The 17504-nt window shown below is 50.3% G+C and overlaps 1 protein-coding gene across 1 annotated transcript in view; it reads right to left on the reverse strand.

The window, feature by feature from the left end:
* LOC311324934 (phosphatidylinositol transfer protein beta isoform-like) overlaps positions 1–17437 on the reverse strand; it is a 26369-nt gene extending 8932 nt beyond the window's left edge. The window contains exons 1-8 of the mRNA XM_084457533.1: positions 17409–17437; positions 10684–10714; positions 8071–8216; positions 7432–7523; positions 6844–6851; positions 6386–6460; positions 5731–5814; positions 1902–1979 (exon numbers count right to left, since the gene is read on the reverse strand). Of these exons, the coding sequence (XP_084313659.1) occupies positions 1902–1979; positions 5731–5814; positions 6386–6460; positions 6844–6851; positions 7432–7523; positions 8071–8216; positions 10684–10714; positions 17409–17428 (534 nt within the window). The 5' untranslated portion in view covers positions 17429–17437. The remainder of the gene's footprint in view (positions 1–1901; positions 1980–5730; positions 5815–6385; positions 6461–6843; positions 6852–7431; positions 7524–8070; positions 8217–10683; positions 10715–17408) is intronic.
* Between the last annotated feature and the right edge of the window lie 67 nt (positions 17438–17504).

The following is a 17504-nucleotide window of genomic DNA, read 5'->3' on the forward strand; positions in this document are numbered from 1 at the left end:
GGGGGGAGCAGAGAGAGAGAGGGGGGGAGGGAGAGAGCAGAGAGAGAGAGGGGGGGGGGGGGGAGAGCAGAGAGAGAGGGGGGGGGGGTGCAGAGCAGAGAGAGAGAGGGGGGGAGGGAGAGAGCAGAGAGAGAGGGGGGGGGGGGTGAAGGAGAGAGGGGGGGGTGGAGAGAGCAGAGAGAGAGGGGGGGGGGGGAGCAGAGAGAGAGAGGGGGGGAGAGAGAGCAGAGAGAGAGAGAGGGGGGGGAGAGCAGAGAGAGAGAGGGGGGGAGAGAGAGCAGAGAGAGAGATGGGGGGAGAGAGCAGAGAGAGAGAGAGGGGGGGGGGGGGGAGAGCAGAGAGAGAGAGCAGAGCAGAGTGGATAAACTCCAGATGAAGGGACCGTTTCTCCGCCTCGCGCCCCGACAGCGACACCGCTCCCGACAGGCGGCGCCTTTGTGGCCGCGGCGGGCGGATAAGACGGCGGCGAGCACCGCGATAACGCCCTGGCGTGCGAGCCGGTTCCATTATTAACGCCGAGGACCCGCTCGCCCTCAGAACAACCCCCCCCCCCCCGACCCCCCCCTCCCTCGGAGAACACCTGTTTAATTAATCACGCCTCGGCGCCGTCGGAAAATGCCAGGGACCCGCCGCCGCAGTCACCCTCATCACGCCGCCGTTTGATGCCGCGATCGGGGAGGCGGGGCCGGGGTGGCGGCGGGCGTTGGATCGGAATGAATAAGAAACATTCTAAATTCGCGGTTGGTTTAAGAAAAGTTGCCGTCGCTTAAAGGAGAACTTCTCATGAAACGGCTCCCACATCAAAACACTTACGGTGACATTTCCTCTCTCTCTCCCTCTCTCTCTCTCTCTCTCTCTCTCTCTCTGCCCTGCTCAAAGCAGCGAGGGTTTTCAGAAATACAAAGTGTGCAGATACAGAGGCGTGTGTGTGTGTGTGCACGCAGAGATAGACAAGAGCCGTGTTGCTCCGAGGAGCCGGCAGAAATTGGGTCTCTGTTGTCACTTTAACTACTTTTTTCCCCCCCTTTAAAAAGAACAACAGCTCTTCTCCCGTGTCCAAGGCGGGAGGGGGGCGGGAGAGTGATCTAATTAAAAAAACACTAAATAAAAAGTTTCACCGCTTTATTCACACTTTTTAAAAGCCGTTTGGCGGCATTTGTTCTCTGCCGGCGCTTGAAGCGAGGGAAACTTTCCCGTGGTGAACGAGGAGGGAGGGATGTGAGGAGATTCTAGCTGTTCAAACATGACACGGGTTTGATGACAGGTTTTGGTGAGGTTGGGGGGGTCTTGGGGGGGGGGGGGGGTGTTATGGTGAGGTTGGGGGGTCTTGAGGGGGGGTTTTGGTGAGGGTGGGGGGTCTTGGGGGGGTTTTGGTGAGGGTGGGGGGTCTTGGGGGGGTTCTGGTGAGGTTGGGGGGTCTTGGCCCCATCTCGACTTCAAAGTCCATCACGCGTACGAGCGCGCACGCACACACACACACACACACAGAGACGGCCGCGCTCACACAAGCGCGCAATAACCCAGCGTGGAGGCCTGGTCCCTGGCGGGGAGCGAGTGTGAGGATGTGGTCGGGGGCCCAGACAGACAGAGGGGCCCTAATCTGACCTGATCACTCGCCATTTCTATTACGCCCAATTAGAGCAGGGAGAGTGGTGATTTGTCTTCATCAAACCGTAGCCTGCAGCTCTGCCAGTCACTCCCCCTCTCCTCCTCCCCCTCCTTCTCCTCCTCCTCCTCCTCCTCCTCCTCTCCCACGCTCTTCACCAATCACCACTCATCAGCCAAGCTATGCTCCAAGACTCTTCCATGGAGCATGCCCTCCCACACCCACCCACACACCCACCCACCCCCACACACACACACACACACACACACACAGAGAGAAGTATGTTCTCCGGTACCTTCCAGTTGGGCCCCAGGGGGCCTCTCCCAGTCTTGACCGACTTGAACTGAGCTGGGTCCTCCTCTGGCTTGTAGTCCTACAGACGGGGAGAAAGACTATTAACACTTTATTAACACTTTATTAACACTTTAGCGCACGCTTAACATGAACACGCGACAAACAGACGGGCGTGTTAATGGTGTAAACGCTAGATGGCTGGACCGGGCCCTTCTAGGGCCACCCGGAGCCTGGGGTCCTGAGGGGGCGTGGTGGCACTAGAGGAGGGGGGGTTGGGGGGAGGCTGGGTTGGGGGGAGGCTGGGGGGGGGGTTGGGGGGAGGATGGGGGGAGGCTGGGGGGTTGGAGGGAGGCTGGGGGGGGGGGGGGGGGGGGGAGGCTGGAGGGGGGTTGGGGGGAGGCTGGGGGGGGGTTGGGGGGAGGCTGGGGGGGGGGTTGGGGGGAGGCTGGGGGGGGGTTGGAGGGAGGCTGTCAGGTTAGACGTTGTTTATGCCACCAGCAAAGAGCCTTGTCCAGATTACAGATGACAGGAGGGCGCCGGTGCCAGCGTGTGACAGAGAGCGCCTACGTGTGTGTGTGTGTGTGTGTGTGTGTGTGTGTGTGTGTGTGTGTGTGTGTGTGTGTGTGTGTGTGTGTGTGTGGACTGTGCACGCACACAGAAGCGTAGGGGGGGGGGGGGGGGATTGCTGACGGTGGAGAAGCTCCCGGTTGCTTTTGTGATGTCATCCCACGCCCGGGCGCAGCGCAGGCTTCTCTGAGGGGCGGGGCTATCCCCACGAGCGCCACAAACACACAACACAAACACACAACAACACTAATACACAACACAAACACACAACACAATAGCAAAGCCCTTTAACTAAACTCCTCATTCACAAACAAGATCAGGATACTATACACACACACACAAATGTGACACACACACACTCTCCTCCTTCACCTGCATAATTCATTTTGAGGAGCAGAGAGAGAGAGAGGGGGACAGAGAGAGAGAGGGAGACAGAGAGAGAGAGAGGGAGACAGAGAGAGAGAGGGAGACAGAGAGAGAGAGAGGGGGACAGAGAGAGAGAGGGAGACAGAGAGAGAGAGAGGGAGACAGAGAGAGAGAGGGAGACAGAGAGAGAGAGAGGGGGACAGAGAGAGAGAGGGAGACAGAGAGAGAGAGAGGGGGACAGAGAGAGAGAGGGAGACAGAGAGAGAGAGAGGGAGACAGAGAGAGAGAGAGGGAGACAGAGAGAGAGAGAGACAGAGAGAGAGAGACAGGGAGACAGAGAGAGAGAGAGAGAGAGAGAAAGAGAGAGAGAGAGAGACAGAGAGAGAGGGAGACAGAGAGAGACAGAGACAGAGAGAGAGAGAGAGAGAGAGAGAGAGAGACAGAGACAGAGAAGTGCAAAGTTGACTTAATAAAACGGGTTTGGAAAAAATAATAAAACAAATAAACAAAACACCGTTCAAATCCCCAGCAGCTCAAGAGTCCAGCGATTTAAATAAATCATGACTCGCCTGCAGCAGAAAGCTGTTCTTCAGGACTACCGGTCGACAGGCGGGAGGGAAACAGAAGCAAGCGACACAAAAACACACACACACACACACACAGTACACACACACACACACCGGGCACACACACACCGTACACACACCGTACACACACCACACACCGTACACACACACAACACACACACACCGTACACACACACACACACACCACACACACCGTACACACACAACACATACACCGTACACACACAACACACACACAACACACACCGTACACAAACACACACAACACACACACCGTACACACACAACACACACACCGTACACACACACACCGTACACACACCGTACACCCACACACACCGGGTAATTTGGCCGTTATACTGCCGAGAGCTCCATCGCTGTAACAATACAGTGTGCTTCACTAACGAGGTGTGTGTGAATGGATGTGCCCTGGTTGAGGAAGACGGGGCTCCTCCTCGGTGCGGAGGTGTGTGTGTGTGTGTGTCTGGGCCCAGCATGTGCAGAGGTGTGTGTGTGTGTGTGTCTGGGCCCAGCATGTGCAGAGGTGTGTGTGTGTGTGTGTGTGTGTGTGTCTGGGCCAGGCATACGGGCCGCTGTGAGCCTTAATTACACTAACAAACTCATCTGTGCTCCCGGGGCGCCCAGGGCCCTCCAGCCATGCCTGAGGCTCCAGGCCGAACGGGGCCCTCAGACAACACACACACCGCCAGCCAGGAAAACATGTCCGCCTCGTTAGCCTCCCTCCGCCACACACACACACACACACACACACACACACACACACACACACACGGCCGATAACCACACACACACACACACACCCACCCACACACACACACACACACACACGGCCGATAACCACACACACAGAGAACCCCACACACACAGAGAACCCCCCCCCCCCCACACACACACACACACTAACGGCCGATAACCACACACGCAGGCTAGCTCTTCAAGAAGTACTACAACCATCCTCCCTCTTCAGCACCTATTGTATTTTAGATTGCTATTCTAGCACTTTGCCTTCAGCACTAGATTATGCTCTTAGTCACTTGTTTTAGAAAGAAGATGCACTTGTGAGTTCTAGCGAGTAGTAGCACACTGGCTTTTCCTACGTCAAATGCAATTATTGTTAGTCGCTGTGGATGAAATGCTAAATGACTAATGTAAAATGTAATGTAATGCTAGCAGACTCTCACGAGCACGGCGCACCATTTACCGATAGCTATAACTAGAGCTATTTCAGGCTTTATTGAAAACTGCCGCCTGCATATAGACTAGCAGAATGTGTTGTTAATTTGCAGTTCAGAAACACAGTCAGAAGTAGCATCGATGTTCCTCACAGAAAATCATAAATTTTTCCAATGACGTAGTCGAAAAAATAAAAAAATAAAATCAGGTTTGTTTAACTCAGCCTTGGGAAAAGCTTGTCATTTTGTTGAGGACATCTTTCCTGTTCAAACCCTTCTTTTCCCAGTTTAAACAGCTAACTATCAACCGACGTACGAGCAATGGAACGACGGCAGCTGGAAAGAAATTAACTCAAGACCTTTGAGCTGAGCTGTCCTAAGCCTGTGTTAAACACAGACCTCGTTTAAGTGGCTTTCAAAATCCCTGTTGGAAAATGTGTTTTTCCGGTAATGACGAGGAGGACGTGGCGTGTGTTAGTGAGGGCGTGTGTTAGTGAGGGCGTGTGTTAGTGAGGGCGTGTGTTAGTGAGGGCGTGTGTTAGTGAGGGCGTGTGTTAGCGAGGGCGTGTGTTAGCGAGGGCGTGTGTTAGCGAGGGCGTGTGTTAGCGAGGGCGTGTGTTAGCGAGGGCGTGTGTTAGCGAGGGCGTGTGTTAGCGAGGGCGTGTGTTAGTGAGGGCGTGTGTTAGTGAGGGCGTGTGTTAGTGAGGGCGTGTGTTAGTGAGGGCGTGTGTTAGTGAGGGCGTGTGTTAGTGAGGGCGTGTGTTAGTGTGGGCGTGTGTTAGTGAGGGCGTGTGTTAGTGCCTACAAGACCGCTCCAGCTCGAACCCCGGACACAGCTCTGAATAGCTTTAAAAGACACACTCTTCGGATGATACAAGATTCCCAGTGATTTCGAAAAACGCTAGCCATAAACGTTAATTAAAAGCTCATTACTGTCGAGTGTGCCTTCAGCAGGGTTGTGTATTCGTGTAGTTATTGTTTAACATGTCAAGTGGTAATGGACTGTGTCAATCTAAATTAGCAGGCTGCTCGCTGCGTGAACGACCCAGGTCTCCCCACATGGGGGCGCTAAACGCTAACATGGGAGGGGTATGAGGAGTATGAGAGGAGCACTCACACCAGCGGCCACATGTTCCCCGTCGGCGATGTCAATGGGCACCACCTCTACATTGTTCCACGTGGGCTGGTCCAGATTATGCACCTGGAAATCAATCAATTAATCAATCAATCAACTGACCAATCAATCAATTAATCAATCAACCAATCAGTCAATCATTTATATAGCACAACCAATCATTTATATAGCACATTTAAACAAGACTCTTGTCAACCAAAGTGCTTTACATTTGAAAATACACAATAATAATACACAATAATAATAGACAACAATAATAATACACAATAATAATAGACAACAGTCAGCATCACAGTTATACAAGCAGACACAGGACAACAAACAAGGCACAAGTCAGGGTGAATCGTGAAACGCTAAAGAATAAAAGTGGGTTTGGAGCCTAGATTTAAATGAGTCAATGGAGAGGGCAGATCTGATGGAGGGGGGGATGTTGTTCCACAGTTTAGGGGCTGTGACAGCAAAGCCCCCCCCCCCCCCCTAAACTTGAGATTAGACCCCCGGACCACCAGGACCCCCTGATCGGCTGATCTGGACGACACAGGACGACACGAGCATTTAACAAGCTACTTATATTCACACGGGTCAACAGCGCATCCCTCATTGAATTCATCCGACCACAGAGGAGAGAGGCACTCACGTTGTCTACCGTTCCAAGGTCGGGTTTGTGCCACGTTTCAATCTTGATGAAGAAGTCATCTTTCATATATTCATTCTGATGGCGTGGAAACAAAACAGGAAGCAAAATCAATCTCCATTTGCAATGTTAATACGGCGCACATGAGATGACGAGTGTGGCGGACGCCCCGGTGTACTCTGGGAGACTGCATCTAAACCTGAGCGTGCACGGGGATACCGACATGAATGCTAAAACAGGACATCAATTAAGTCGTATGTTGTCAGCTAGACCTACAATTCACGGTCATTGGTGCGAACTGAACTGACTGGGTTTCTAACATCACACCCAGACCAAAAACATCCAGAGAGAGAGAGAGAGAGAGAGAGAGAGAGAGAGAGAGAGAGACGGAGACGGAGACGGAGAGGGTGAGGGAGAGGGAGAGAGAGACACACAACACAGGATGGCTGAGGACTGCTTACCGTAACAACTAGGCCAGGGAGAGACCATGAGGAGAGAGAAGACACCACTGGTTAGATATCAACCCGTATCAACAAACATCTCACATGTACTGTATGTCAGAAAGACATCAAATCCTTTTACTTAATCATTCATGTAGACAAAACACACCATGTCTGAAAACAAGGGTAACATTTATCAAGTTAAAACTGAAGATTTAGACATATTTATCTATAGAAGACGAGCGACGTGAGATGATTTACTATTGGCTTGATTCTCCTCAGTCTCTACTAGAGAGAGAGAGAGAGAGAGAGAGAGAGAGGGAGAGAGAGAGAGGGAGAAAGAGAGAGAGAGGGAGAGAGAGAGAGAGAGGGAGAGGGAGAGGGAGAAAGAGAGAGAGGGGGAGAGAGAGAGAGAGAGAGAGAGAGGGAGAGGGAGAGAGAGGGAGAGAGAGGGAGAGGGAGGGAGAGTGTAGTAGGAGCAGCAGGCAGGGCGAGGGGTCAGGACAGGGAGGAGAGGGGAGGAGAAAGAGGAGGGGAGGAGGAGAGGAAAGGAGAAAGGGGAGGGGAGGAGGGGAGGAGGAGAGGAGACAGGGGAGGAGAGGGACTCACTAGTTCGGCAGTAAGGATAAGCATTCCAGGCCTTTTCATGGAAGACCAGGGAGCCTTCAGGAGCAATCATCTTCACAAACGCAGGGACTTTACTGCAGGGGCGAGGAGGAGGGGGGGCGAGGGGAACGGGGGGGGGGGGGGGCGGGAGAGGAGGGGGGAGGGGTTTGGTTTGGGGGGGAAAAGGAAGGATGCACACTGTCATTCACTGACCACAGGGCCGCAGTCATGCAGGTAACAGAACGGGATGTTCTAGTGTCTCAGCTTCAGGGGTTTTAACCAGGGATGAGCACCAAACACAACACAGGAAGGGCTACACTGCCCCCTGCTGGTAGCCCGGCACAGTGGCACCATAAGGGAAAAATGCAGTTTCTGGGAAAAAATACATGTCTGGTTGCGACTAACGCATCCTTGTTTTTAATGGATGTACGCATGCGTGTGTGTGTGGTGTGTGTGTGTGTGTGTGTGTGGTGTGCTCGGTACCTCTTCAGATGGTAGATCTTGTGTGTGTGTGTGTGTGCGTGTGTAGCGTGTGGTACCTCTTCAGATGGTAGATCTTGTGTGTGTGTGTGTGTGTGTGTGTGGTACCTCTTCAGATGGTAGATCTTGTGTGTGTGTGTGTGTGTGTGTGTGTGTGTGTACCTCTTCAGATGGTAGATCTTGTGTGTGTACTGGCCCTTCTCCCCCTCCTTCTCGTAGGGTTCGTTCCGGAGCACCTCGATGCCCTCTCCTCCGCCCGTCTCGTTTTTGCTGGCCTCTGCTACGGAGAATAACTGACCCACTTGATACTGAAACAGACCAGATGGAGAATAGGGCTTCACTAGGGCTGGGTATCGAGTCCAATTTAAAGAATCGATTCGATTCCGATTCACAAGGTTCAGAATCGATTATCAGGATTCAATTCGATTCAATATCGATTCGGTTAGTGTTACTAAAACCGTTTTTTTTTTTAGCTGTAACCTTAATTACATGACTGCCAAGTTATGCAACACATCAATACTAGGGCTGGGTATCGATACCGAGTACCAAAAATGAATGAATGAATCATTGAATAATGAACTATTCATTCCTTCATTTATTCATTCATTCATTAAATAAAAGATCGATTTTGGGATTCATTCATTCATTAAATAAAAGATCGATTTTGGGATTCATGAATCGATTCAGAATCATCCGATTCAGAATCGATTTTTTAAACCCAGACCTAATGGAGAACGGGCTTGGTGACGGGACAACGACGGGACAACGACGCGACGCGAGCGAGCCTCAGCGACAAAATGTGTTCAATTGCTTTGTTCTCTATTGTTATGTTCTAACTGGACGCGAGCGACGCATCGCAACGTTTTAACTGCTCTTTTGACGCTCGCCCTGTTCCTATTTTCCTCCTGTCGCTCGCGTTGACAGGCGTTCGTTCTTGAACTGTCTTCAGTTGGGAATATAGACAAATGACGTAACAGAACAGGAAACTGAACGGTTTCAGTTAGGACAGCAAACATGCGATGTCGCGTTCTGTTGCTCGCTGTCGCAAGCAGTTAGGACACGGCGTTAGGGGCCACAGACTTAACGAGAGGCCCGCTCGCTGCTAATTGGGTTGAATAGGATTACGGGGCGCAGTGAAAACAGGCCCCGGGGGGGGAGGCGGGGGGGGGGGGGGGGCGCTGTGATGGAAGAAGGACGGGAACTCCCGAGTGGCATTTTCTTCCTGGACTCGTGGGCTGAATGCTTGTTCGTGGGGCCGGAGAGTTGGGCAGGGTTTGGTTTACCTCTCTCGATGGTACCAGGACATAAGGCCCGTTCTGTCTACTGAAGAGCGAGGTCCAGTGATACCAGTGATGTTCTGATAAAACGCTGACTCTGTCGTCTCATCGCTCAGGGCTCAACTTAACGACGTTGCGCACACCGAGGCGCACGTTATAATGAGCCCACTTTAGGGCCCCTGGCTGAGTGAAGCATACTCATTGTCCTGAATGAGACAGAGAGATCGGTTAATCCCCGTTTAGATGTTAGTGTAGTTAATGAGACGAGCCCGATGCTGCAGTGAGCTGCTGGTCTGTGAGCTGTTCCTGCTCTGGGGATTCTGGGGATTCTGGGCCCGTGTCTCACGCCCAAGGCTGGACCCAGGACCGCCCCGGACATATGTGGCTAGGCTCTCTCTCTCTCCCTCCTTTTCCTTCCTTCCTTCCGATTCTCCTGATCTCTCTCTCTCTTCCTCATCTCCTTTTCCTTCCTTCCTTCCGATTCTCCTGATCTGGAATATGTAGGGGTGAGTCGTATGCCCACCTCCCTTGTTCTCTGTAAAGCGCATTGTGTTGCCTCTAGGTATGAAATGCGCTATACAAATAAAGTGTCTCTCTCTCTCTCCCTCTCCCTCCCTCTCCCTCTGAACGGAGAGGACCGACCCGATCACGGACTTGATCCCAGTTTCTCAAACACGCGCCGCGCTCGCCATCCGACTCCTCTGATCTCATTCTCTATGAACGGAGGAGACCGACGCCATCTTGGAGTTGATCCGTCAGTTTCTCGCCCTACAACCCGCACTCCAAACCTCCCCGTCCCCTCCTGCAGACCTCGCCATGAATGGAGCGGACCGACCCGATCTTGGAGTGGATCCCGGCGTTTCTCGAACGCACCCCCACACCCCCAGGTCCAGAACAGTCTCCGCGAACGTCAACACTTTCAAATATTTAGCTATTTACATTCCTTTGAGCCGTTTCAGGACTTCTCGGAAGATAATTCACTTTATAAGAAAAGAGATTTTCCAATGATTGGTCGGAGTTAGCTCTAATCGGGGCTCTCGCTGCAGACCCAAGTTCATGTCCATAGAAGGCCTGTGTGTGTGAGTCACGCTGTTTCATAACAGACTCGTACAAACGAGGGAAGCCAGTACCCCCCCCGCCCCCCCCCCACCCCAATCTCACAAAGGACTCAAAGGAATTACTAACACTAACATCACTAACGAGCTCCGAGGATGGAGGGAGTCACACAGAAGCATAAAGCACCCTCTGTACCTCTCTATATCACAAGTAGGCTATACTGTACCATACTGTATTCGTATGGCGAGAGAAACCCCATTTGAAGCGTAAAGAGAGTGCTCCGTTTCTCGTGCCGGCTGTGATCAGGTGGTTTGTTTGCATAATAGAGCTACGCCGCGTTGCCAGGTCTGATGAGAGCGGAAAGCGAGACCTAAAGCAATAACAGCAGCCTAATAATGACGTTGTTGACAAACAAAACAAACAAACAAAGAGAGGCACTCACCTCTTCCACAGTGCAGGGGAGAACCACCCGGCTGAAAGACAGAAAGGTAACGATGAGACGCAATTATAATATACCATGCAAATATATACCATGCAAATATATACTATGCAAATATAGGTTAAGAACACAGATGGGTGCATGCCAGATGAAGCTCTTATTGCAGGGTGAAGAACGCAAGGTCGTTGCGTACATCGTCTCCTAAGTGAGGGTTTTATAGCTTCTCCTTGAGGTCAGAAGACTGGTCTCTACCTTCTAACTGGCGCTTGATTATGGTGACCTGTTGTACTTGAATGCCCCGCCCACTGCGCCCTAGATGCGTATCACAGTGGACTGCATTTAACCCCAAATTGTAAAGGTCACACTCACCACGGTCCACTGTACTCCAGGGCTGACCGGCCCTCGCCGACCTCGTTATAAAGCTATCCTGGGTCAACCCCCTGGCCTACGTCTCCTCTCTGATTGGACGGAGACCCGTCAGTAGTTACAGTCTGAGATCACATGACGTGGTCCTGTTGTGTGTCCAGTCTGAGATCAAGTCACATGACGTGGTCCTGTTGTGTGTCCAGTCTGAGATCAGGTCACATGACGTGGTCCTGTTGTCTGTGTCCAGTCTGAGATCAGGTCACATGACGTGGTCCTGTTGTCTGTGTCCAGTCTGAGATCAGGTCACATGACGTGGTCCTGTTGTCTGTGCCGAGCGCCAGGACTGAACTCTCTTATAAGCTCTGCTCTTCTTACTTGGAATAAACCTTCGAACATATCTAGAGCTAATAGAACTGGTCTCTCTGCCTGCTTATAAAGCACTCTGAGCTTGTTGTAAAAACGATTCCGTTGGCACGTGCCAATGTCCTTAGGTATTTTCATTTGTACTCTAATCTCTGATGTTCTATTGTTGTTTTTATCTCTAACTTTTTGTGCGTGGCTGGAAGCCAGTCGCGCAGCTAGTATAGCGTTTGTCGGGTTATCACTCCCTCCCTCCCTCCCTCCCGACAATGTTGGCCTGCATCTCTCCGTTGGCACCACAAGAGGCAGTAGTCCCAGCCAAAATCAAGGACGACACCCAGACATTATTTCATGTCATTTCAATTCACAGCTATTTCAGTGGCGTGACTAGCTTCCGTCCTACCAGTCCTGAACAGAAACAAGCCAGCCACGCACATACGCCAGGCTTGACCTGGCCTGGTCATATTGCTATTTTGACCAGGTCTCCCTTGTAAATGAGATCTTTGATCTCAATGGGACCACATAGTAAAATAAAGGTTACATTTAAAATAAAATAAAGACGCCCCACTAGCTTCTGAAGTATTCTGTGCCCAATGCAACTGGCTCAGCCTCCACATGGCCACACCAAGTTTCCTCCGTTTAGAGGAGCAGGAAGTGAGTCAGGCCTCATTTCCTGCCCAAGCCGAGCTGCGCTGGACACGGCTGAATCAAATGGGTTTTCGGTGGAAGACGGGGACCAGAGTGAAAAAGACCAAATGGAGAGAAGAAGACGGATGAAAGAGAAAGAACGCTATTCAGTTCAGAGGAAGGGCAAACACAGGGGGTAGGGGGGAGAGAGAGAGAGAGAGAGAGAGAGAGAGAGAGAGAGAGAGAGAGAGAGAGAGGGAGAGAGAGAGAGAGATAGAGAGAGGGACAGGGAGAGAGAGACAGAGAGAGGGAGAGAGACAGAGAGAGAGACAGGGAGAGACGGAGACAGAGACAGAGGGAGAGAGGATGAGAGAGAGAGAGAGAGAGACAGAGAGGGAGAGGATGAGGGTAGTGACTGAAGGTGAACTGGTGAAGGTTAAGAACACAGAGAGGATGATGCGTACTGAGAGAGGATGATGCGTACTGAGTGAGGATGATGCGTACTGAGTGAGGATGATGCGTACTGAGTGAGGATGATGCGTACTGAGTGAGGATGATGCGTACTGAGTGAGGATGATGCGTACTGAGTGAGGATGATGCGTACTGAGTGAGGATGATGCGTACTGAGTGAGGATGATGCGTACTGAGTGAGGATGATGCGTACTGAGTGAGGATGATGCGTACTGAGTGAGGATGATGCGTACTGAGTGAGGATGATGCGTACTGAGTGAGGATGATGCGTACTGAGTGAGGATGATGCGTACTGAGTGAGGATGATGCGTACTGAGTGAGGATGATGCGTAGAGAGGATGATGCGTACTGAGTGAGGATGATGCGTACTGAGTGAGGATGATGCGTACTGAGAGAGGATGATGCGTACTGAGAGAGGATGATGCGTAGAGAGGATGATGCGTACTGAGTTTGGACGCGGTGCCTGACGGGCTGTTCCAGACTAAACAACTTGGTCAAAGAATTTCGACTAACCAATTAGCAGCCTCCAGGGTTTTTCCTGCATAGAGGATTTTTTGGCGCCCCTCAAAGAGATTTTAACCAGAGCCGAAGGAAAGTCACCAGTGCCAAAATGCTAAAAAATTTAGAATAAAAATAGCAATTTAAATCCTCTCCAAAAGTGTTTGATGGCTTGTTTCAAGTGCAGCCCATCCCTCTTTCTTGCATTGTCCATGGTTTGGACCACTAGTAATCGAGATCATTAATAGACAGGTTATCAGTATCCTAAACATTTTGGCTCCATATTGATTTTCAATCATGTCGGGAGATTTCCAGCGATTATGAAAAGTGAGCTGAGTCAGACAGTGAAGAATACAGGCCTATAATGCTGGTAGGCTACTCGGCATAAAACCGAGGTTTCCCAAAAAAATTCGAAAAAACACTTGTTATAGAATGATACTTTTTCATACTGCTTCTCCCAGGGTTTTTCCTGGCTCAGAAAGAGGTGTTGGTGGTACCTGAAGTGGGGGTCTGGGGGTGACCCCCCCCCCCCTATCAGGAAATTTGAGGCATCAAAAGCTTAATTTCCTGCATTCTGGTGAATTTTCTATGCACTACAGTGTAATGTGTGCTTCATTAGCTTGTCTTGTCTAACTATATTAGCCTATACATAATCTGACTTCATTGTGTTTATTTATTTCTTATTAGCAAACAGCCTAGAACATTTGTGCGGGCACATCAAGGCACTGTGACCATAATGTAGATTGTCAGGCCAAACATGTACAGTAGGCCACACAGTAGACCTGAGGTAAATTTATGTCAATGGATGAAGAGACTCCACACTCCCATAGAGAAAGCACAGTCTGTTCTATAACCAGAGCTTGAGAACTTGAGCAAGATGCAAGATGCATGTGAAGTTGAGAGCTTTGTCACGATCTAAATCTCGTGTTTCTGCGACCCTCCTAAGTCAAGATATGGCGGTTTAGGCGTTCCAGTCATGGGACTGTTTTGGTTCCATTTGGTTTGAATGGAAAAAAGGTCACACCAGAACAATTATGTACTCCCAATTATATTGCAATGTCGCACAGATGACACACCACGCAGGTTGGCAGGTCTTAGTGCTGTTTTGTCGAGAGCTGGAGGCGGCACGAAATTTGACGGGGGCGGACGCCTCGTAATTCTCTATGCAAGAAAAACCCTGGGCTCTAACTAACACTTTAACACAATATAGGCCTAACCGAACCACAAATCACTTCAGCAGCACCATGTCTTGAGCACAGCAGGCCATAACGTTTGGTGTACGGTAGCTGGTGCTACGTGACAAAAACAATTAGAGTTTGTTTCGACTAAACAGATCTCAATCGACTGACGGCAAAAAGACCCAATTAGCTGGGGTCATCCCTAGTGGCGGCCTGGCCACTCATGTCCATTTCTTAAAGCACTGGAGGATTGGATTCGCTTGGACCTTTTCCGCCTGATGCCATTCAAGGAGAGAGAACAGTATTCAAGGAGAGAGAACAGTATTCAAGAAGAGAGAACAGTATTCAAGGAGAGAGAACAGTATTCAAGGAGAGAGAACAGTATTCAAGGAGAGACAACTATTCAAGGAGAGAGAACAGTATTCAAGGAGAGACAACTATTCAAGGAGAGAGAACAGTATTCAAGGAAATACTCAGACCCAGTGAACGATAGCCCATCGTCAGACTCATGGACCAGCCTCAGCAGGGCGTGGAGCGCAGCGCCCACACCGACATGATGTCATAGCAGGGGACAGGCCCCTCCCCCTCTGACCACTAATTCCAGAGAGCGGGATATAGATGGAAATAGAGAGGCGGAGGGAGGGAATACTTCTACATGTGTTAAAATCAGGCTGCTCTCCAACCCATCTCCTTCTCGTCCTCTTTTTCCACTTCTTCACAGCCATTATATCCCCCCCCCCCCTGTCAACCACCCACCCTCAGAGAGGGGGGGGGTTGAAAGAGGAGGGGGGTTAGCCTACGTCTAGCCTACTACTTTTACTGGAGAAATCATTTCATTTATTGCGGGTATGGTACTGTGTGTTGATCCAAGGTCAATCTTCAACACGACCCCGCTGATGACGGACGATGCGTCCCTACAGAGGGCTGTGGTTCTATAATGAAGGCGTTGACTGAAGCCTGCAAACAGCTGGCCACATGACACTGACCACAATACAGCCCAGCGTTATCTATAGACAATGGTGATGAGGACCCTTTTCACCAGCCCAACATAAATCACCTCGGTGGGGGCTACGAAATAAACGAGGCGAGGCATTTCAGGAGCTGTAAGCTAGGCGTAATGATTGAGTTTTTAAAAATCCCCCTATTGTGAGCCCAGTCCACAGCCGATAACCTGACGCATCATGAGACTGTGGCAAAAATAGCTTGAAGAAACCTAAGCTAGGCCACCTACTCACGTCAACAGACGTGAAGTGTAGAAGTGTAGCTCTGGAGGTGGAATGATAAGGCTACGTGGATATCGGCTGGGGTATTCAAGCTGAAGGCCGTACTGTGATATACGCTCCATCACAAGGCAATGTATAGTCCTACCTCAAGGTGAGGCCTTAAAACCTTAGGCAGTTACTGGCAGGGGAGACCCACCTAACTTCCTCATTCGCCACTTCCACGTTCCTCTCTACTTCCCTTATGGCTCATAAGCAGGGTCGGACTGGGTGAATATTTCATGCCGGGAAACGTGGCCCCAGTCAGGCCACGAGCCGAGCCGACGAGATGGAACACCTTCAGTTTCGTTTTGTTGACGAGGGGGGGGGGGGGGGGGGGTGCTGTGCGATTTGTCGACGGGGGAGGGGGCAGGCCATTCACCACGGGCCAGGCCAGTTGGCGCGCCAGGCCACCGGGAAAATTCCCGGTGCTGCCGATGGCCAATCCGTCCCTGCTCGGACGAGGAGCCTAGGACTTTTGCAAGCCTAAATCCTAGCAGCACATGCATGAGTGACCCCTCGTGAACAGGACAAAATGTGCATGTGCGCAACGTTCAGTTCCCTCCAATCACCTGCAATCAGGCTGCTGACAAAGTTCGACCACAGGGTCTCTCTCAAGGGTCATGTTTCAAAACAGCATACTTAGCATGCTCAAAGATTAGAACATACACTATCTTTTGATTACATAAAGCCTCACTCCCATTGGCTATTAGGCTTACTCCTATAGGCTATTAGCCCAAGTCCCAGAAATGACAAAAACAATAGTGAAAATACTCTGGCTTATGAGTGTGAATAGCAATACATTAGGCAGAGCCATATTAGAAAATAGAATAAGTCCCTACTGTTTCAGCACATTGAGATGGTCTCACAATGAAAAAGGCTGTATAAATAAAATGAATTATTATTATTTATTAGAAATATAATAGGCATTATGCAATTAACTATGGCTATACACGGTTTCCACCAGACAGACGACCACCCTCCCTCTCTAAATCAGACTTGTCCCTCGTCAGTAGCCATCAGTCCATGATTCATGATCAGGTAGATGAGACATAGCTTGTCTTATACAGTATAAACTAGTCTTATACAGTATAAACTAGTCTTATACAGTATAAACTAGTCTTATACAGTATAAACTAGTCTTGAGCACAAACACTCATGAATGTTATCACTATGAAACATATACAAGCAAAGTAATTTAGGGGGGTGACAACAGAAGCTCATTCTAATGCAGAGTCAGCACCCACCCCGCTGGGGCACCGCGGGGCAGCCCTGGTATCGTAAACAAACGTCCTCCATGTAGCTAACGTTAGCCGGGTCTGGGAAGTTTGAGAGCTCGATTTGCTAACTCAAAATAATCGGTTTCAGATTATTACAGATTAGCCAGTCAACTCGATCATCTCCCTGTTGTCTTGACCACTTCGGCAACCTTGGTTCCGGTACCTTGGTTTGCTAGATTAACGGTCCCGTTATCCAGTCGGTTGGCTAGCTAGCACTAGCCGGTTAGCACTAGCCGGTTAGCACTAGCTAGGCTAGCTGGAAACAAGCAAACAGCTAGGCTAGCTAACTTAACTTTCAACCGCCCCTCTCCACATATGTCTACTTTACAGATGCAGTTTAAAAGGTAAACATTTTTAACGGACGTAACATTTTATATAAAGTCATATTTGTTCTAATTTGCTTCCTCAGGTGAGCGATAGCTAGCTAGCTAGCTCACAAGCTAGCAAGGTGCGTCCGTTGGGTCGCTGTCACCGGCGGGCCACACAGACAGTCAGAACAAACACAGACAGTCAGAACAAACACACCCTTCCCTCGTGCGTGCGGGTCTAAGCATTGTGTCAAGTTATAAAGTTTAAAACCAGTTACTAAACACGCAGATGTAGTAGTAAGCGATTAAGTACGCATGTGGTTAAACAAATAAACCACCAAATTAGTAATAGCAGTTAAACATTTACTACATTCGACTTACTATTCCTTGATCAAGACCATCGTCGCTTTCTCGCCTGCTGCGGTTACGTACGTGCTGACGTCATGCACTTTATGAACAGCTCCTTTAGCTCCGCCC

The sequence above is a fragment of the Borostomias antarcticus genome (assembly GCF_949987555.1).
Source record: "Borostomias antarcticus genome assembly, chromosome: 23".
NCBI lineage: Eukaryota > Metazoa > Chordata > Actinopteri > Stomiiformes > Stomiidae > Borostomias > Borostomias antarcticus.